General features: G+C 43.0%; 1 protein-coding gene across 5 annotated transcripts in view; it reads right to left on the reverse strand.

Moving 5' to 3' along the window:
* Window positions 1-256: 256 nt before the first annotated feature.
* Window positions 257-22,769, reverse strand: part of RBM17 (RNA binding motif protein 17) — a 244,489-nt gene continuing 221,976 nt past the window's right edge. For all 5 annotated transcript variants that reach the window (XM_085653554.1, XM_085653556.1, XM_085653553.1 and 2 more), the window contains 2 exons: window positions 22,558-22,630; window positions 257-538 (listed from right to left, as the gene is read on the reverse strand). In XM_085653554.1, coding sequence (XP_085509680.1) covers window positions 438-538; window positions 22,558-22,630 — 174 coding nt within the window. In that variant the 3' untranslated portion in view covers window positions 257-437. The remainder of the gene's footprint in view (window positions 539-22,557; window positions 22,631-22,769) is intronic.

Here is a 22,769-nt window from a genome sequence, read left to right on the forward strand (position 1 = left end):
GTTCATTTCCTTGGTGTCTTGGCACGAGATTTTGGGTAAATGACCAAGCACTGCCACTTGAAATAGGTGATGAAGCAGATGGATGGAGCTCTGCAAGTCTGTAGTGCAACTATTCTATTTTAATAAATAAAAATCATGCAGTTATGTAGCGCACTTTCTCCAAGCATTAAAGGAATCTTATCTACTTAACAGAAATCATGGCAAATGCCAAAACACTTGAGAAGGAAAAATAAAAAGAACGAATCACACATACAGAAACGTTGTTACAAATGTCTTTATACTATAAAAGTCAAAATAAAATGGGGCATCACAATGAACGTGACAAAACCATTCCAAAAGTTCATTTTTCAATAAGGACAGACTTGTCCACACCGCTCTGAGTTTCCAACTCAAAACAAGACTGGTCTAGCAGGGAATAAAAAGTCCAAAAAGCTGGATCAAGAGTCTCCCAGATCCAAAACACGGAACTTGTCTAAGTTGTAGAAGCTAGCTTTAACCACTCGGCCACCAAAATATCGTCCATTCAGATCAACCACCGCTGGAAAATAAAAGAAAAACCGATGTAAATTAATATATTTTCAATTTCTTTTTCACAAATGAATAAATAATTAATGTATTAGATGGTAATTAGTTCATACAATGCATAGGCCACAAAATCAAAGTGGCAGATCCACCTCAGTAGTAAATGTAAACATTAAAAATATTTAAAAACGACATTTGACATATTAAGACAGAAAGCATTAGCTTATTTACTACAATTCCCCACTGTAAGAGAAGTTGCTCAATCGAAGTTAAATAGGTCTCAAAATTACAAACTTCTAATTTCCACAGTTTCAATTAACTCAAGAATGCTTACAGACCATGTAAAGTAGGCAGGAAGTTCCACCTGTGGGGAAAAACACAGATGTGTTCTCACTGGCCCACGTTAAGAGGAGAGTTTACCTAATTACTTAGGAATCTGAGAACTTTGCTCTCACATTTGCTGAATGTTACAAGCCAATCTACTTCCACCCTGTCCTGCATGGGTTTTCTGCATCTCCCGTATGCCTGTACTGATGTTAGTTGGTCTAGGTCATGTTGTCCAATTTACTTATTTTCAGGACCTTCCAGCAAATTCAGGCTCACTCATGTTGCCCCAGCTTGATTTTGTCAGAGCAGGGAATGCTAATTTTAGCTGCTTAGATTAAGAACTCAACAAACGTTGCTCAGCCCATCGGAGGTCAATGCAATCCTGTACAGCACACTGTTCAGTCAGTTTTTGAGCTCCAAGCTATGCATGGAGTTCAAGGTGAGCGTTTCTGAGCTGCTATTTACGTTTTTCTCTACTTTGCTAACTGACTTAATGTGCCTTTCTGAATTCTAGTTGTTTTTGGCACTTCAGGCAGGCCCAGAGTTTTGCTCATAAATATATTTTGCTGCACCCCAAGGAATTTCTAGTCAGCAATTTTGCAATCTTTAGATGAGACCACTGCCTTTTGGACCCATATTTATATGTTCAACTTGCAAAATTTCGCCTCCTAGCTCTCTTCAATTTTGTTTTAAACTGGTAGAATTCATGGTTGTATTATACAGCTTGAAGTACTCTGTGGTTTTTGAATTTCCATTTTCTGGTACCGCAGCTTACCAGAATTACACATTACAAATGCTTTATCACACCTGAATGGAATGATGGATGCACTGCAAGGGCCACATTAGTAGTGACATTTCTTCTCCTTGACTAGAATATAGGGCTTTAAACACTCTCCAAGGCCATAAAGACAACCATAAAAGCAGCAAGGCAGACCTTAGAGTACCTTCAACCTGATTAGATTCCAAGAAGCAATGCTTCCTTAACTTCATGTGGCAAGAACAGAGTTGCATTTCTTTTGATTAAGATGCACCAGAGAATCTATCAAATGCACACCATCCACCGAGGACCGGTGGAAGCGGGCCACATTAGTAGTGACATTTATTCTCCTTGACTGGAATAACAGGCTTTAAACATTCTCCAAGACCATAAAGAAAATCATAAAAGATGCAAGGCGGACCTTGACCAGAACTTTTTCTGTATTTAAATGTAAGAGATTCTGCATCTGGTTTCATCGAGTCCCTTCAACTAGATCAGATTCCAAGAATAAGCAATACTTCCTTAACTTATTCATATGGCAAGATCAGAGTTGAATTTTTTATTAAGATGCACCAGGGAATCCAAATGTACACCATCCACCGAGAACGCCACAACTATTCATGCAACGCATGCACTTTAAGCTGCAAATCTCTGAAAACGTCACCCTGAATGGAACCCTTGCCTACTGACCACATGAACTACAAGCCACCTTCAACGACCTTATTGCCAACTTCATCGCTCCATTCACCATCGACTCCAGAGCCTACAGTCTCGTCAGTGACCTCAACTTTCACTTGGAGGACCGAAAAGACCCCTGCTCCACAGCAGTCCTCGAATGCTTGAGCAACATCGCAAACATCTACAGCAATTTCACATACCAACCCAACCCCAGAGAACTCCTTGCTAACCTACCCACCAACCAAGAAAGCCACCTGACCGAATGGACAACCCTCACCAGAAACGAGACAGCGGCAATCATGAGGACCCTCCACTCAGGAGCCCCAACGGACCTATGACCCCCAACACATCTACAACCTGTGAACATCACCAATCAGCACCACCCTGAGGCACATCAACACCTCAATCACATCTGCCACTTTCCCCGATGAATGAAAATTTGCAGTAATCAATGCTCTCCTCAAGAAGCCCACATCCGACCTGAATCAACTGAGCAACTTCTGATCCATCTTCCTGCTTCCCTATCCAGCCAAAGTGATTGAGAAGGCCATCAACAAGCAACTAACATCGAACATCACCATCTTCTAGACAACACAATCAGGATTCAGAAAAAACCCCAGCAATAAAACAGCACTCTTAGTGGACACCAATGACAATCTAGTCATCCTGGACCAAGGAGAAACAGCAGCCCTCACCCTGCTCAACCTCTCTGCAGTCTTCAACACTGTCTCCCATAACACCTTCATCAGAGACTGGCACACAAGGATATGCTCTCAAATGGATCTGTTCCTGCCTCTCGGGTAGAACCCAAAGGGTCAGAATGCTACCCTTCACAATAGAGACCAAGAAATTGATTTGCGGAGTCCCACAGGGATCGTCCTTCAGCCGCACCCTTTTCAAATAATACATGCTACTACTCGCCAACATCATTTGATCACAAGATATCACGGTCATCTCCTATGCTGATGACACCCAACAGGAAAACAACCACTGCCAGAACCAATTTCACCAACTGTATGACCCTGGTAGCAGACTGGATGTGAACTAACTGCATGCAGCTCAACTCGACAAGACGGAAGAACTGGTCTTCGGCAACAAGACCTCCCCACTGAACTTCATCTAGTGGCAGTCGGAGCTAGGACCAACATCAACAGACCACGCAAGAAATCCACATCATACGCATGCTGCGAAAAATCTTCAAAATGGTTGCCTCAGAACACCAGACGGACTGTCCCGCAAGCACTCCTCACCAGCACACTGGACTACAGCACCACTCTCTATGTCGGAATCTCCAAGCAACTCATACACAGACTCCAGACCATCTAGAACACAGCTGCAAGACTCCTACTCGACCTCCCATGCCGCATCCACATCACACCTCAGGAAGCTACACTGGCTCCCCATTCACAAGCGCAGCCAATTCAAACTTCTCATGCACATATACAAAGCCCTACACAACACAGGACCAGAATATCTGAACAGCCGCATACACTTTCACCAACCCACCAGACACCTACACGCTGCCTCACTCGCACAGATTTGCCGCCTCCGCAAAAGCAGAACTGGGGTTCACGGTCATTCTCCTACATCACTCCCAAGACATGGAACGACCTTCCTGAACTCATCACAGCCTCCCTCCTCGAGTTTCGCAGGAACTTGAAGATCTAGCTCTTCGTATAAGCACCTTGGGGACTACAATCCTACACAGCTTCCCAAGCTCCTAGATACCCTATACAAATCAATACAACACCACGAAGCTATTATGGTTTATAGAAAATATCCCACACAAATCTTTTATCAAAATGCAAGTGGTTAAGGATTTATGGAGAAAGTCTTCCACTAATCAGAGGCCCTCTCCCCCATGTAAGCTTAACATTATTGTCACCAGGCAAATGTGACCACCTCTCGTAACAATACAATAAGCTTCTTTACAGCATATGACCAGTATTCTTGTAGATATTGCCTCAGCGGGTTGCAAATAATCTCTCTCCTCATGAGCTTGACAGTGTTTTTCCTAAGAACAAGGAATGAGAACTTATTCAGTTTTTTTTTTTTTAACCTATGGAGAAGTGAGATTACTATGTTGAACAGATCATTTCATTACCAACATTCTTTCAAAATGAGTCTTCTCCAGCAGAAAGATCCCTTCACACTATTTATGGTAAAAGTTCTCCAATTTAGTCCTAACCAGATAAGAGACATTAGGCAGTTAGAGCAACCATTTGGAAATTAGTCCAGCTTGAACATTTTTAGCCACAGCGAAGCAGCCTATGTTAAGTCAGATCATTTTGTGTGCTGTGCTCTTCTTTATCAGTTGGCAAACAAAACTCTGTCAAAGTCCCAAAGCCCACTCTGGAAGAAGTAAAGGGACTTTGATGGCTTTAGGAAGGAATACTCACGTTTCAGAGATATGTAAAGCCACCGTTTAGAAGTCTGAACTCATGTTCTCAAGACAATCTCTGGAATCAGATTGCCCTAGTGGGTCCGGCGTCTTTGAGGAATCTTTCTAGGTAAACTTTCTCCTTACTTCCTTCTTCTGCTCTAAAAAGGGATGCGCTTGCTACTGTATTCAGTGCTCTCGTTTAATAATGAAGAACCTTCGAGGGAAATCTTCATTATAGTGATATGCAACCCCTCCTCCCCAGAGAAGAGTAACGACTTCCAACTGAGTTATACCCAGGGTTGTGGTGTTCCCATAAAAGTGAACTGGCTTCCAGGTTACAATGGGATACTGGTGGTGAGTAATTCCTTAAACAAACTGTGTTAGGTTTCCAGCCCCTTGCAATTGCAGCCTATTAACATGGTCCCTCTTCCATGTTTTTATTCTTCAAAAAAGGCTTGTAAAACTTTACCGCTCTTTGCTTAGTGATCCTTTTGTTATTATTAATAACTGGCTGAAAAATAATTTTAAAAAAAATGTGTGTATTTATTCATACTCCTTTCTCGATTTTATATATTTCTGGATTCCAAGCAGGGTAAAACAATTTGGTGCTTGCAACTAACAATGTGGGTCCACTGGAGGAGAAATTACGTTAATTACCAACAAACACTGGTAGGGCTGAGCTGCAGGGCCCAAGGTCTGTGTCCCAGATAGGTAATATTCGCACCCCCCCTACCTAATCCAACTCCCGTCACTTTAGAATCTTTCTGTATGAAGATTTTGTCCTGGAACATAGCTGGACTTGGGTCCAAAGGGGAGGATGTATCATGGAAGAGGTTGCTTGTGTGTTGTGATATAATTGCTCTGCAGGAAACAAGGGACACCAGTGAGGCTTTTTATCTGGATGGTTTTATTTCTTTTTTTAAATGCGCTACTCCATCCATAATGGGCATATCTAAGGGAGGTCTTTTATTGGTTTCACTTAAGCTCACGTTAACCACCAGAATTGTGGAGTGTCAATCAGTTCATTTTTTAGCAGTAGGCTGATGTTTTCGAATTGTCCTCTTCTGCTGGTAGTTAATGTATATAATTCTTAATGTAGACTTTTTATCACTGAGCACCTAGTAGCACTGTAGGGGTTTCTCGTACAATATGGTGAGAGTCAACATTCCTATTATGAGCTCATAATTTTAGGTGATTTTAACACACATCTTTGTTATCTGGGCTGTTCTTCTCTAAGGGGTTATGTGGATGCTCTACCTCTAGCTGCCAACTTTGAACATACAGAATCAGGTCATCTTTTAGAAGAGCTCCTTGCCAGTAATAACTTGCTTTGTCTCAAACAGCTGGGAACGGATGCCTCAGTCCCAACTTATACAGGCAGGGGTTCCTCTAGTATTATTGATTTTATAATGATTTCTGCACCCTTAGCCCCTACAGTTCATAAGTTGACTGTTTCTTGGTCTAGTCATAGCGATCATAATCCTTTTAAGCTTGAATTGGTTTTATTGCACTGAAGTACATAGAGGGGAGGATAGGAGTTTCTCAAATTTCGTCATTAGCTTAAAATATCAAGCATGCAGGCTAAAATGGTCAAAGGTGATACCAGAGGCTTTTTTAGATAGCCTGTATGCAGTGTGTGCAGATGAGATGCAGCTCTATTTGGATATGGGATCACAGGGTAAAGCGGTCCTAGATGCCTTTGATAAGCTAACAAAGCATATACTTAACATCTTAACTATTAACAGCAGGCTCAAGTGTACAAAGGAGATAAGGTGGTTTGATGGTATATGCCCTAGGGCCCATAGGAATTCAATCTATGCCCTTAAGCAATAGTCTTCTTCCTCTCGGAATGCGAGTTTATATGGCCTCCTAGAAGACCTAACCGCTGCCTCAACCCTTGGGCACTAACAGCTAGTTTTAGCTGCTGTACTAGCATTCTTTTCACTTTTATAAAGCAAGAATTAAATTAGTCAATGCTCGTTGTAAATTAATAATAAAGTGTTGACTTTAGATAATGTGTTGAGCGTTATCCAAAAGTTCTTTCCTCATTTTTCAATGACTATGGTATTTTTGGGAATTATCGTATTTGACTTATTGATTGTACATCAGACATCTCTACATCAGAATCTAAAGGTTTCTAGTCTGTTAAAAGGAATCAAACATTATCTCCTGCTAAGTCTCAAGAACACTCATTAAATAAAATATTAGAATAGATTCCAGAGGTGCATATTAACACAGACTCTAAGTAATGACATTAAATGCACTGACAAAGAATTAGCTATCCTATCTAAAAGTGTCTGACCATAAAATTAAAATAAATGATAACAAGAAGCAGTTGAATCAATTCTCATCTCTTGTAAAAATGGTTACAACTACGTGCTAAATGCTAATAGATCTTGAGAATAGAAACAGACTGTATAATCTCTGCATCTTCAATCTACCAGATAATATAGGATGCCAAATATGTAAGAGGTATGTAGAAAACCTCCTACCCAGCTTTTTAAATCTAAAATGAATAGACCAGTTTGAAAATGACAAAGCTCATCGCCTACCTTTGAAATGCAAATGTAATGCAGTTAAACTGAGGCAGATCTTCACAGTGCAGCAAAACAACCATCTCAATTGTTTACAAAATATAAGGAAACACAAATAATTCTCTCTTCTTAGAAATCATCTCAAAAGAGCTGGCTACAAATATAGATTATCTGATCCTCAAAGATTTGGAAGGAGGAAATTCACAAATTTTATATCCTGGTCTGAACAAAGGCTGGATTGGAAACATTATTTTGTCAAGTGTTTCAGGACATATGAATGGCGTGGTTATTTTTTTTTGCCAAGGAATTAAACGCTCACATTTTTAAGCAAAAAACAGTGATGCTAATGGTAGATTCTTACATGTTCAAGATAAAATTGATACATTTGTTATTCATCTAATTAATGTAAATATGCCAACTATTGATGATCCTATTTTTGTGAAAAACATTACTAAGTATATAATGAACCCTGGCAACATATCCCTTATTGAGGGATGAGATTTTAATATAACATGCAATTCGATATTAGATAGATTGGCAACAGTTTAATTTAAGATCTCGAAAGATTTTACTTTATTTAAAACCATGTTATCGCTATACTTGTGGATAACACTGGAGGTTATATTACCCTATAAATAAAAAGTGTAAACTAACTTAGCGCACATTTTACAAATTATGGACACTCAACTGTATTTGGTTATACATTAAATGTCTCCAAGACTGAGTTTATTCCACTGAATGTATATTGGACACCTGACATGATATCAAATTTGGGTGTTTCAGGGTAGAAAAACTCGAAATATACAGGGATTTTTTCTTTAAAACATTGTGGACAAACTTTAAATCAAGCCCTGGCACACAGTTATATTCATTATAACATGTCAATAACATACGTTTTCAAGCGAATACATAAAGACAAATGAGTGATTTAATGATTTTTCTTGTTGTGACTGCAGCCAACACGTGTTTCGTCGTTCAGGACAAGACACCCGCGACTTCCTCAGGGCTGGAAAACATACATAAAAGCAGAGTGTAAGCCCAACCATTCGGGCATCAATGATACAGTCATTGTTATGAGAATTTTATGTGGTCCCAACTGTGCTCATCAAGTCACCTCATATATCCCTAAAGAACGTGCAAATGCATCCAGCATAGGACAGTGGAATCAATATATCCTGTGTTGAGAATATTTCCAATCATCATATTCCTGTGTCAATCAATAAGTGGTGACTAACATACCAAGCCAAACAATATTGATGTCCACCCTAGGAACAAAAGGGGTGGACCCATGATAGGTTGGGGGATGGATAGAAGTAGTCATGCAATTCATAACCACCATGCAAGTGACATCCCATATGCATATTGTATGAGGGTTAGCTAGCTGGGAGAACCCAGGCCTACCTTAATTCAATGAAAAAGGTCTTATGTGCCTGAAAGTAAAATAGAAATGTATATAATGTGTGTACTACTGAGATTACATCCATGTAGATACCAACCATGAGGTAAAAAACATACCTTCTGACTGGTTATAATTTCGTCCCAGCCTGAGTTTGGCTGGGCAAATTGCATGTATTCACGAAGAAGGTTATTCAAGCAAATATCTGCAAGAACAAAGCAAAATCCTATTTACAATTGTGGAGCAGGTCGCTCTTAAATGCAAATATTGGCACCAGGCATAGAGTGCATGCTTAATTTGAAAGTTTAGTGGAAAGGGTTTCCAATCATTGCACTAACAAACGTCTCCAACGATCGAGACTGGGTGACTGATCTAAGATGGCGGCCGGAATCCTTACTTCCGACACCATCAGTCCGTATCAATTTTATGTCAGGGTTATTCTATTAATAGAATGAATAGATATGTTCGGAATGGAAATAATAAAATCAGCAAACACATTAAGAAAGTTTTCGCCGGGAGACTGTGATACATATGGACTTACTCTAATGATGGATACGTATGACAGATATTAACCACATGGTTCACATTATCTAATAGGATTCTCAAGATGGCGGCCGATCTCGTTACCGCCGCTGTTATCCTTCACGCACTAGTCATTCGTTCTCGCTCATAATAAAGGAGGCACTTCCGGGTATCTATAGAACATTGCGGCCATACTGAGGTGCCAGAGGATTGAACTTAGACTCTGACGATGCGCAATATATGTATTTAATTGCCTGTGGATGTTGAATCTGACTTTGGACGTAGATATTTTTTAATAGGTTACTTGAATCTCTGTATATTCTTTTGATATTTTAGCGCGTCGTGGGCTGACTGAATACGCAGCCCCTCACTTAGCACGATGTTTACTCCACATCGTGCATTGTCGGTATGCCTGTCACCAAGCACATGATTTCTCTGTAATTCCGTTGGCCACCTGTGCACTAAGTCGGTATACTTGGGAACCGTATAATATGTTCGCATGGCTGTTTCTTATACACTGGGATCTCCTCCTTTTATCCTATGATTATTTAATTTTGGTGACTAGTATAAATAGTCAATCTAATGGAGACGTTTGTTAGTGCAATGATTGGAAACCCTTTCATGGCACCTAGCACATGATTTCTCTGTAATTCTGTTGGCCACCCGTGCACTAAGTCAGTATACTTGGGAACCATATAATATGTTCTCATGGCTATTACTTCTACACTGGGATCTCCCCCTTTTATCCTATGATTATTTAATTTTGGCGACTTGTATAAATAGTCAATCTAATTGAGACGTTTGTTAGTGCAAGGATTGGAAACCCTTTCCACTAAACTTTCAAATTAAGCATGCACTCTATGCCTGGTGCCAATATTTGCATTTAGGAGCGACCTGCTCCACAACTGTAAATAGGATTTTGCTTTGTTCTTGCAGATATTTGCTTGAATAACCGTCTTTGTGAATACATGCAATTTGCCCAGCCAAACTCAGGCTGGGACGGAATTATAACCAGTCAGAAGGTATGTTTTTTACCTCATGGTTGGTATCTACATGGATGTAATCTCAATAGTACACACATTATATACATTTCTATTTTACTTTCAGGCAAATAAGACCTTTTTCATTGATTTAAGGTAGGCCTGGGTTCTCCCAGCTAGCTGACCCTCATACAATATGCATATGGGATGTCACTTACATGGTGGTTATGAATTGCATGACTACTATCCATCCCCCAACCTATCATGGGTCCACCCCTTTTGTTCCTAGGGTGGACATCAATATAGTTTGGCTTGGTATGTTAGACACCACTTATTGATTGACACAGGAATATGATGATTGGAAATGTTTTTGACACAGGATATATTGATTCCACTGTCCTATGCTGGATGCATTTGCACGTTCTTTAGGGATATATGAGGTGACTTGATGAGCACAGTTGGGACCACTTAAAATTCACATAACAATGACTGTATAATTGATGCCCGAATGGTTGGGCTTACACTCTGCTTTTATGTATGTTTTCCAGCCCTGAGGAAGTCGCAGGTGTCTTGTCTCGAACGACGAAACACGTGTTGGCTGGAGTCACAACAAGAAAAATCATTAAATCACTCATTTGTCTTTATGTATTCGCCTGGAAACTTAGGTTATTGACATGTTATAATGAATATAAATGTGTGCCAGGGCTTGATTTAAAGTTTGCACGGATCTGTTGATCTGAATGGTGAGGTGTTGGATGATTACCTCCTCCCTGGGCACCTACTGTAAGAAATTGAGCTACGAAATACTTACTGCATTTAGTGAGCGCCATTCCAATCCAGTTTACAATCATCTCAACTATTAATCAATTATGGACAAAGTAAACAACTTGTGATAGTATCATAAAAAACATTACATTAAAAATGTCATGTTTATATCTCCCCTGGTGTGATAGAATAGAAGCAGTAAAAAATGGTAATAATAAACTTGACATCTAGGTTACTTGTAGAATTTACAGATTTTTTCTTTTCAGTGGCTGATAAACATCTCTCAAACTTTATTTAGAATTATAAAAACAAAAAAGCTAACTTTATTGGGGGTTGTGATTGCCACACTTCCCCAAGTATCATTTTTTGGCTGCTATGCGTGCAGTACAGTTATATGATAGTTAGTCAATGGAACCCAATGGGTCATTTTAGAGAGGAATTTGGTTAACCAACTTGCTTTACTTTCTATTTTTCGTAAAAAGTATTTCTTTTCACCTCACCTGTTATCCGTATGACAAGAACAGCACTTTTACATTGTGTTTCTTTATTTCATGCTATGATTATGTAGGAATGAACCTCTTTTTGTATGATCAGCCTCCCATTCCCCCAATGTCTTTGGACTGATGCTGCTGGTTTTTCAACTAGGCTTTGCTGTCCAAGCACCAGTGCAGGTGCTCTGACCCCCAAACTAAAATTGGCTAATACCCAATTGGCTTATTTAACTTACTTAGAAATCCCTAGTATATGGTACAAGAGGTGCCCAGGGCTAGTAAGTTGAATGTACCTAGTGGACTGCAGCACTTAATTGTGCCACAACTACAGTGACAAGGTGAAAGCGTGACTCTAGGCCTGCCACTGCAGCCTTGCTGGGCAGATTTAAATCTGCCAAGTCAACATGCCTAAGTAAGTCCTTTAGCTAGGTCAAAACCCTCTTTTTTAATATTAGTAAGCCACCCCTCGGGAAGGCCTGGGTATGCTGCCAGGCAGAGTGATTAATATTAAAAAGAAGGGCCTGTGTCCTTTGTATTTAACATGCCCGACAGTGACAGCACTAAATTGTGCTTCTCACTTTAGCAAGGCCGGTAGTCCCATCGGCTAACATGGTGTTTCACTAGCTACACACAAACTACTAACCTCCAACTGGGACCACCAAAGCTAGTAATCCAATGTATCAAATTAATCATTCAATTAAACCAGACTCATTGCTGAGATCGGATTTCAGGTAACTTAACAGAAAGGTGACTTTAGAAAGCCACCACTTTGCTTCACAAACCTTTGGTAGCCTTTCCTGTCTGCAGCAGTTGTCACCCGAGACAATAGGTTGCCTCCTGCTAGAAAAAGTGAAGCCCTTCCAGAAACAGGGAAAAAAAGAACTGCTGCAGCAGAATGACTACCAGGTGGTGGCCACTGAAGGCCCAGCTTCAAAGAGGCTACTGCTCCAGGAAAGTGAATGGTGATCACTCCGTTGTATAGACAGACATGCTAGCATCTCCTCAAGAGGGGGAAACCTGTTGCAGAAGCGATTTTCCAGGGTGAGTGGCTCATTATGCTGGTTACACCGCAGGTGTGTGCCTGTAGCTACTCACAGGGGAAGGAGCCTCGCGACATCTTGGTTTAGGGTAGAGAGGGGTATACCGGGATTGTCTGAAGCCACACAGCTAGGAAGTGACGGTAAGAAGGCAGAGTATTCCTGTGGGAACTATTGCCATATTGGCTAGCAAGTCCTCCCTTCCCACAAATGAGAAGAAGGCATAAAAGTGGCACGCCAAATCCACTGTCCTTCAATCACTACTGGACTGGAAAGAAGAACTAAGAATGTCTGTCCTGCTACTACCTGGACCCAGCAAAGGCAAGCTGCACCAAAGACTGGATTGCACCTGCTGAACCAGAGGACCTCTCAAAGAGGACTGAGCCTGCGATGCCTGACAAAAGTCATCCATGTGTGCCGGAACAGAAGGAGTGACTTCAGGAGTAAGTTGGATGATTCATTGTTGCAGCTAAAGGGCCACAAAAGATGAAGGAATCTTGCACTTGTGAAAGCACAGCTGTCCACATCACCTGCCCACCGCTGGATTCTGAAGTGCCCAAGGAGTACCTCAAGTCCGTGGGACCCATGGCCATTGTCGAAGTGGATCCTGGTCCCCCAGCAAGAAAGAGACTTAACTGCGGACAACTGCAGTAACCAAAGCCCAGTCGACCAGAGGCAATTGGACCTGCACTGAACTTCACTGAGACATCATGGGAGATGGAGTCCCGAGGCCAGAGCTGACCCCTGAAGTTCGGAGTCCCACATTTCTCCCACAGCTCAGCTCCAGCATCTTCAGAATCCTTAGCATTTTCTGAGCATCCTGTATCCTCAGATTCAGGATGACTCCTTTGCTGGAACCACTATCCCGGTGAAATATTCTGCGAGGACCCTGAGACTGCTAGACCCGACAGCTAACTGTCTAACTTCACCAAAGTGGTCCCTGTGAATGGCTTCCAACCCGTTACTGCAATTGTAGCAGACTGATATTTCCAGGTGTTTAGCTAGATTTGGGCGCAGAGATATAGGTATAAAATGTCTAGTTCACTAGGGATTCAGTGAAGGGTTTTTCAAGGAAGACATCAAGTGCTTATACGACAAAGTAATGTGACCACTTTGAAGGAAGAAACGGAAAAAGTGCTTCTGTAGCAAGATGTTGACTTCTTCTCGAAACATGTGCAGATGATGGTTGGGGGAGGACTAGTGAATCTGAGACAAAAACCAATCTGAATAATATTAAGAACCCAGGCGTCTGTTGGGATATTTTGCCACTCTTCCAGGAAGTGTGAAATGCTGCCCCCTACCGGAGTGGGTAAGAGTAGAGGGGAAGGGAAGATTCAGCTCTTGGTGACTGTTGTAGGTTTACCCCCTTGGGCGGGGCTGCTGCGAGGATCACCCTTTAGACTGCCGTCGCTGCTGCTGTTATGGCAGCTGTAGACCCTGGTACCAATGAGGGTAAAACCGGTGTTGGTATGGTCTGAAGGAATGGCTTTGCTACTTTGGTCTTTCTGGTCTCCATTTCAGACTTTATGTGAGCCATCTCTCTCATCGTCTGTGCGGCTGCCGAAGAGGGTAGACCCCGAAAATGGAAGATTTAAAATTCTTTTCTGGGACTCTGACTTAAGAGACGTGAGGCGGAGCCAAGAATGCCACCTTAAGGCAATGCCATGACAATATTTATGCACTGCTGACAGGGAGGAGTCCGCTGCAGCACTGATGACTTGGTTGGACACAATGAGGCCTTCATTAAGGATCTCCAGAAGTCTTACCGTCTGTCTCTGGGAAGATCGTCCGCAAACTGCTTGCTAGAGTCCCAGAGAGCTCTATCATATCTACCCAGGAGGGCAGTGGCACTGGGCGCTTTCATGGTGGTTTTGGCCATGGTACAGACCTTGCGACCCAGAGTCCAGTTTTTGGCTCTCCGTATCGGGAGGAACAGTGAATGTGTTCATCTGTAACGAAACTGGTGCTCATGTAAAGCGCTCTGATACCCGATGTCTCGGGTCTAGTTTGCGCTATATAAAACTCTAAAAATAAACAGACGAAAGGGTGGCAGCATGATGCTTTTGGCCGCCAGAATGACTTTTGAGTCAGGGGGGTGGATTCAATCAGAGGAAAAGAGGATCTTGCTCAGGAGGCATTTATTTTTTCTGTAGCCTCGTTGGGGCAAATTTGGTTGAGGCAGGGGTCAGATAGAGTTCCACTGCTGGCTCCAAAAGACCGGGCACCAATGAAAGTAGAGGTCTTGAAACTGACCGCTGGTGTAGAGTCTCAAATATATCAGATGTGGTAAGTGTGGGGACCGACATCTGAATATTAAGTTTTGCCACACCTCTCACCAGAACCTCCAGAAATGCAGTGAGGTCATCCACTGGAGAACTGCGAGGTGGTGGAGAATCGGACAGTGTTGGTGAATATAGTCCAGTTGATATAGAAGGATGAATGACTTGAAAGACGCCTGTGATGGCGTGACCGATGGCATGTTCTGGAGCTCAATCTAGGCCTTGGCTATTCCACAGACAGAGGCATTGGCACTGGAGCAGTAGGTGCTGGAGGTGTTGGAGGAGATGAAGTTAGTGGTGGAGAATCCGGTAGTACTATCGGGGAACAGGAGGAGTAGGCCCCCCGAGTATTCTGAGTCAGGTGACAGATATGCATCCTTTTTCACCTTTTCTCTCAAGTCCTCAACATCGAGATGGATTTCAACGTCGACCGCTGTCGACGAAGACCTTCTCCTCCGACGTCTCACTGCTCCTTGGCATCGATGGATCAATGTCGATATACTCCTCAACATCGATCTTACAGAGCGTGTCAACAGTGCAGAAGGTCTACCTTGCCTTGGCATCTATCTGCGTCTTTTTTTCTTGACGGAGAACAAGTCAGTGCTCTACCAGGTCTTGAAGTTGACTGGAAAACATGTCGTTTTCTGGTTGGCATCCTCTTTTTGGACCTTCCACGTCCCTCAGAGGGAGATGTCAAAGTGTCTTTACAAACAGCAGGCATATTACTCCCAGTAGTCTGTAGACATGGTGCAATTTGTAACAGGAAAATACAGTCATTTGTTTAAATGTGAGGAATTTAAAATGAAGAAACATGCTTCATAAAACATTAGGATTCAATTGGCTTCATTTAAAGTAGAGAAAAACATTAAGACAATGCTTCATAGAAAACATTTTCTTCACTTTGCATTTCTCCCATTTAAAAGAAAATTACTGTATTTTTCTGTTATAAAAATGTCTCTGTGTCTCCCAGCCACCGGGAGCAAGATGCCTGCTGTTTGGAACTGTGACACTTTGAAAAGGTAGAAAATTCAAATGAAGAGGTAACTTAATCATTAAGTTAACGCTTCTTTTGAATTTTCTCTCATTTAAAAGCTTTCTGAAATATCATTTTGTTCTCATGCTACAATGTTGAGCTGAAAAGGTCTTTTATTTAAGAGACTTATGTGCTTCAGGTCTGAGCTTCTGTGACCCTCATTGGTCATAAATCTGCATGGAGCACTGCTCATTATCAGGCTCTGCTATCTGCAGCCTGACAATAATGTAAAATAAACATAGCCTTCCCCTAACTTTAAAAGGAGAACGCAACACTTATTTATTACAATTCTTAGTTAAAAATGAACTCAAGGCTGGGAGCTACTTTGAAGGTTTCTGCGAGCTACTGTCAGTTCTCGATAGACTAGTTTGAGACAACTGGCCTACACTGTCTTACTATCCTTTATCTCTCACTTTACAGAAAAGGGTTTGTGAAAGATTTGAGTTTTTTTATAAGACATTTTCCTTACAATTATACCTTCTAATTTTCCTTACAATTATACCTTCTAATTTCACCAATGTAGCTTGTTTTCTAGGCTGCATATTATGTTGTTTTTTTTTTTTTTTTTAAAGAGTTTAATATAGCGCAAACTAGACCCAAGACAGCGGGTATCAGAGCGCTTTACATGAACACCAGTTTTGTTACATGAGGACATATTCATTTTTTTTTTTATTAGGCACGAGAAATTAAGTGATTTGCCCAGAATCACAGGATGTTGAGCGTCGTTGCCGAGACTCGAACCCGGATCCGCAGGTTCGAGGTCAACCGCTCTAGCCGCTATGTTCTTTCTGAAGCGTTTCTGCAGGCCTTCTTAAAGAAAGGCGAACATCTACACTTAAGATATTCTATGAAGAAGTGCTCCGGGATTCCCGCACGTGGGCTGAACTATTTAAATGCTTAGGACTAATAATAGAGATCCCCCAAGAGAGAAGTGTAGTTAACCTACCATCTTTCACAGCGGCTCCTCACACACAACACTGTGGCATTCCTCAGGGGTCCATCATATCCACTCTATTATTCAACATCCACGTAACCCCCTTACCAAACTTGATTAAATCATTTAACCTCACAAGTTGCAACTATGCAGATGGCACCCAAATCATTTTAAAAATCATGGCCCAGAAGACATCTACAACTCCAAACTTGATGACTACCTTTGTGCCATAAATACAAAGAAGATGAATAACCATCTAAAGTGCAATACTACAAAGACAGATTATGAACTGCGGACAATGCAAAAAATGCCAGCCTAACGCCATATGGCCTAAAGAACTTACTGTCCCTCCAACAATATCAAGAGAAGTCAGAAACTTAGCGGTAATAATGCATTCTGACCAATCCCTGATACTGTATGTTGAAGTCATACAGAGTGCCTTCTTCACAATGAAAACAATAAGTCACATGTTCCCATACATTGGATACCAACACAAACCTCAAACTTGCAATCTGTTAGCCTGATTATGCCAACAGCCAATACCTTGGCACACTCACATTCATCATACGCAAAATAAAACTTATCCAAAAATCTACCGCAAGACGATTCCTTCCCTACCCAAGAGAACGCATAACTCCAGTCTTGACATTGCTCCACAGCCTACCTATAGCTAGAAGGGCAATGTCCAAGATGTGCTGCATTGTCCAGACAGCCTTTCAAGAAAAAGAACCACTATACCTACAAGTCAAATTCAAGCAATACAAACAAAATAGGGCACTGTGCTTCAGGTTTGCACCACTTATGCCATAAGAAATCCATCGGAGGTATTGCTTTCTCAGTACAACCCGCCAAGCTATAAAACTTCCTACCAGCTAGTATTCGAAGCATTCAGGATCATATACACTTCAGAAAACAGTTGAAAAATATCTATTTCCAAGATAGTTACACCAGCCCACATCCCGGTGACAGAACCCAGAAATACAGATGCACCCTTGATCTAGTCCACTACTGCAGGTCCCAAATACCTATACAGTATGACCGCTTTTTACATCTCGCAAAGCCACTCAGAAATAGGATGTGGGTAACAATGCACATCCCAGGAGATCTATCCCCATCCCTCTCCCTCCAACCATGCCAGATCAGCACCACAACTTTATGCAAATTTATGGCTGGACAACCCAGTGTAGCTAAGAAAACTGTAATCATAAGAAGTATCTGCAGAGCTGCTAAATGCTTCCAGAGTACTGGAAAAAAAACTGCAAGCCTGCCTCTCACAGCTCATCATTTACCGCCTGCATCCCGTGGTAACCACGCCTCGGTGGTCATCACAAATGACATGGAAACACTTCCCGCATAGGATCACAAAACAAAGACAACACACTTCCAGTCTCACACACTATATGGTGTAGCTTACTGCTCATGTAGGTAAGTACTTCAGTGGTCCCACGTAGAGGTAGTAAGTTCCATACAAATACTCTAATACAATAAAATACTTGACTCAATTTGTTTATTTAAAAATGACAGCATTAGTTGTATGAAACTCACTAATGATGGAACTTGCTTTTATTTCTAGTCTACATTCATTAAATGGTGGAAAAGAGTGTTGGTACTGAGCAATATGTTTGGGGGACTGCTTTGGGATAAGAAGAAAACCTACTTGCTCCTAAACCCTTTTGGCAGGACACAATATTATAAGAGACAAGAAAAGCTTTCTGCTTCTTTAGAACTTTGATGAAAAGCCCTGGAGATGCATTTAGTGAATTAAATCTTGCTGGATTATATATTAAGAGCTGGCAAATTTTCTATTCACAATCCTTCATAGACAGATTAAGATCATCACAGCAGTAATATTTGCACTGTATGCACATACAAGAGTGAATAAATGCTGCAAGGTGATGCAAGGATGATTTCACATAGCTGTTTTTCCATATACTTTAATTCCATAGAATATGAATGGTTTGATTTCACTGATTACAGTGCAGTATTTTTTTTCAAATCTTTATTAAGAACAAGCATTTACAATGCAATGGTCTCGGCATTGGTAAAGTTAGAGCTATTGGCATTGCTCATGACATTATTTTTGTTTATGTTTCTAAAACATTTAACCCCTTCGACGCGCTTGACGGAACGGTTCCGTCATGCACGTCGGTTGGGCTGTGCTTATGACGGAACCGTTCCGTCATGGCCCCGCCCGCGCACGGAATCTTCAGCGTGGCGCGGAAATCCGCGCCGCGCTGAAGGGGTTAAAGAAACGGCATTGTCATGAGCAATGCCAATAGCTCTAACTTTAACAATGCCGAGACCGTTGCATTGTAAATGCTCGTTTATGTACTTGCAAACAAGGAGGAAGACCCCTCGTCTCACCCCTTCCCCTCCTCATAAACTGTCCAGATTTGCCTTCTTGCCAGGTGGTCACCCTACACTGGAGTATACCTTCACCTGCGCCGTCCCGGAAGTCCCCCTGCTCCTCCTGTTACCTCCAACACTCCTCCTCCATGCCAGTCTCAACTCACTTGAGGTACCATAGCCCCAGCGCCCGCTCCTCTCCCTCTCTGATCTTCTCCCCTACAGGCTCTCATCTTCATTCTGTTATGCACTCCTCCTTCTCGCCCCCTCCTTCATCTGCAGCCCCCTTCCTGTCTTGTTCTTTACCCTGCTGTCTCCAGTTTACTCCTCTCCTGCCTTTCTTCTTTCTTTACCTGAGGGCTCCCCCTCTATTCTCACGCGGCTCCCCACACCCCTCCCTTGTGCCGCTGCCCTTTGAAGTCCCCCTCAGAGGTCTCCTCCCCTTGGGTTGGCCCTCTATTCTGGCATCTCTCCACCCAGTGTTCACTTGTACCATAGCTGCCAAGGTTTCAAATTGCTTATGTGTGACCTTTTCATTTCATTGTAATTATGAGTGACATTCAGCGATTATGAGTGACACTTTCTCGCGAACGGTAAAATGCCACCCACACTCAGTAGAATAATGTACCCCTGCAGTACACCCCTCCCCCTGTTATACAGTCTCTCTCCACTCTCTCCACTGTCTCTCACTTCCTCGTGAAGTCTACATCCGTGACGTAGCACGGGTGCCTTGGTCCCTAATGCAAGCAATCAGATTGGACTCCACGCCCTGTTTTGGTAGTAAAAACGCAGCTAGTAACTGGGGTGAGGTGGGCCGCTAACATACCTGGGGCTTTGTGCCACTACGCCTGCTGCTCTGTTGGAAGCTACGCCCCTGTTCTGAAACTATCCTTGCACACAAACAGCAGCCCGTGCCTCCCCTGGACCTTGCCACCTCCCTCCGTTCCCCACTGTGGTCTCTTCCCAGCTCTCCTCCCGGTCTCTCCTTCCTGCAGCCCCCCTGCTCTAGTCTGTCACCTCTCTCCATCTTCCTCTCAGGTCAACCCCGTCCTTCGTGCAGCCTGCACCCACCCGTCCCCTGTGAGGTCGCCTCTTCCTTCCACCTTAGTTTCCCTCTCAGCCCCTGCAGACTTCCACCTCCCCTACTCCCTTTCACTCTCACCCTACCTCCTAGTCCATAGCTCCTTCCTCCGGCAGTCTCCCTCTTGGCGGTTCTCGTTCTTCGCGCAACTCTGCCCTGTAACCTTCCACCTCCCTGCACTCTCACTTCCAGCTCGCCTCCATCAGTCTTCCCCCCTCCCTCTGCCCTCCCGTACCCAGCAGTGTCTCTCAGATCTACCCATTCCTCTCCAACGTGCAGCGTACCACTCACTCCCAGCTCTCCGCCCTCTCTCCTCTCTGCCTTCATTCTCCCCTCCCGTACCCTGCAGTCTCTGTCGCCGGTCTCCAGTCTCCTCCTCCCCGCAGCGCCCCCCCCACTCCCCCGCCCTCCCCGTCAGCCGGATGGTTGTCTCCGGGGCTGGAGGAGGCGGGCCCGGCATGTTCCAGGGATGATGCTGGGCTCCGGGAAGACTCCGGACAGCAGCAGGTTCCCGCTGCATCACCTGGTCTGGAGGAACCGACCCCTGGAGCTGGAGAAAGAGCTCAGCGCGCGGCAGGTGGGTGAGCGCGAGGGGAGGGCGGGGCGCGGCCATAAGGCATGTGTGTGTGGGGGGGGGGGGGTGGAGGCGGGGAAATACTTGGGAGGGTGAGTGAAAGCAAATCTGGAGGGGCTGAGGGTGTGGGGGTAAAGGGATAAGGGGGTAAATGATAAGAAGGCCACTGGCCGAGTGCTGTGACTCCAGCGGGTCCCTACCACGGAGCTGCTCCTCTGTGCTGTTTGCTGCTTTAATGTTCAGTTTCTGGCAGGACAGAAGTGCCTCCAGGTGGCTCAGTGAAGCGGTGTCGCCAGACTCTAAGATGTAAGTCCATTTTGAAACAAGGCAGAGCAAAAGGCACACCACTGCCTTTCTCCGAGGTCAAGAAGAAATGCCTCGGAGAAACGCAGTGTCCTTTTCGGATTCGGGGGCGTGTTTGTCTTTTCTCTCCTCCAGCCAGAATGAGACTTCTTGCAAAAAACACGCCCCCGATCCGAAAAGGACGGGGCCTAATCGGAATGACTGACCTCTTCTCCAATGGCTGGCCAGCATTCAAGAGGCCAGCCAATGGAGAACAGGGGAGAAGAGGGGCGGGTTCAAGCCCCTCTTCTCCAAGTCATTAAATCTCTCGACTTCCGGTTCTGCCTTCGGCAGACCGGATGGTCCCGAGACCTAAAAAGGCATGTTACGAAAACAACACATTTGCAATCAGGGCGGTTCATACAATGGACAGTCTCTACCCTCTCTCAGAGCACCCAATACAATAATTAGATGATGGCCTTGTCATGCAACATCAAGACCTCCAGTGACGTTTCCTCTAGTCCGTGGTGGTGCGCAGTACAGTGCAGTATTTAAATCTTCATTTAGCTTGGCGGACATCATGCCGATTTATGCATTGTCCCCTACTGTCTCATTTAAAAAACGAGTTCAAGGTGTGTATTGTCCAAGTATGGTAATACATAACGATTACAAGTGAAGATAATGCCTTCTAGCTTAAATAGGCCTATGCAAGGTCAGTTTCTAAACGTTTTCCAAAATAGATTTCTCTTGTAAAATGTGTTCTGGCAATCTGTGCAGAGGCTGAGATATTCAGTGTTCAAAAAGATCAGCAAGGATGCTGTGACAGAGAAAATACTGATATTTCTACATGAGACTAAGCATTTAAAGTATAGCCAACAGGGATTGTACAGCACAGCCAACATGTCCAAGAGAAAACAATGTAAAGGTGGACAACACTGTCGGGGTGACCTCGTACCAGTACATTCAAGCCACTCCAAAGTGTCAGCAAGCTTTAAATACAGTTTAAATAGATTTGCTCTTATTTCCAACACTTCGTGAGATGACAGGTCATGAGTCCCTCAACGGAGGTCAGAACACTATACAACTTTGCAAAACACTCTGGAGGTCTCAAGGGGATCTTGGGCATTGGATTTTTCCTGATTCATCAGATGCTTTATAGGTGGTTAGTACAGGTATTCACAGCCAAATATTACTTCCCAAACTCACAATCGATGTCCAAGTGCATATAGCTACCCCTTTCTACATGTGCTAGAAAAATATAAGCTTCAAGGTGAAGTTACTGTACGAAGATGGTATAACAAGGAAAAAAAGATCAGATCAGCCGACACTGATGCTGGAGACAGTTGTTTGCTGCATAGTTAGTAGTCTTATAGGTGCGCAACAAGAAAGGGGATACTTATACAGCCTGTATAACAAAATACTTAAAAACTAGTGATAACAATAACCACAGTCCTGAGACTTCAATGTGGCAGAGAAAAAGAGAGACTGACAGTTAAGGTGAAACAAATGATCAATGCACCTCGCTGTGGATGCTCCACTCAAAGGATCAGAATTTTTGAGCAGTATCACGTGACCTTATTTTAGGAACAGCTGCAGACATTACTTTGATGAAAAAACAAGTAAAGGTATACTTCACCTTTGATCGCAGATTCAACCCTCTCAAATTCTAAAAATATCCTTACAGCATCTTCATCAGGGGCACCAGGGATCTGAAAAAAAATTCCAATAAAATTAAAGAAAGACTGTTGAGATTCCACTTTCTAATAAACAGAAGGGAAAATAAACGCACTGCATGCCTGATGGTACAAAGATGATAAAGTATTACAATGGTATCTGATGTATGTCCAG

This window comes from Triturus cristatus, chromosome 4_1 (genome assembly GCF_964204655.1).
Source record: "Triturus cristatus chromosome 4_1, aTriCri1.1, whole genome shotgun sequence".
Taxonomy (NCBI): Eukaryota; Metazoa; Chordata; class Amphibia; order Caudata; family Salamandridae; genus Triturus; species Triturus cristatus.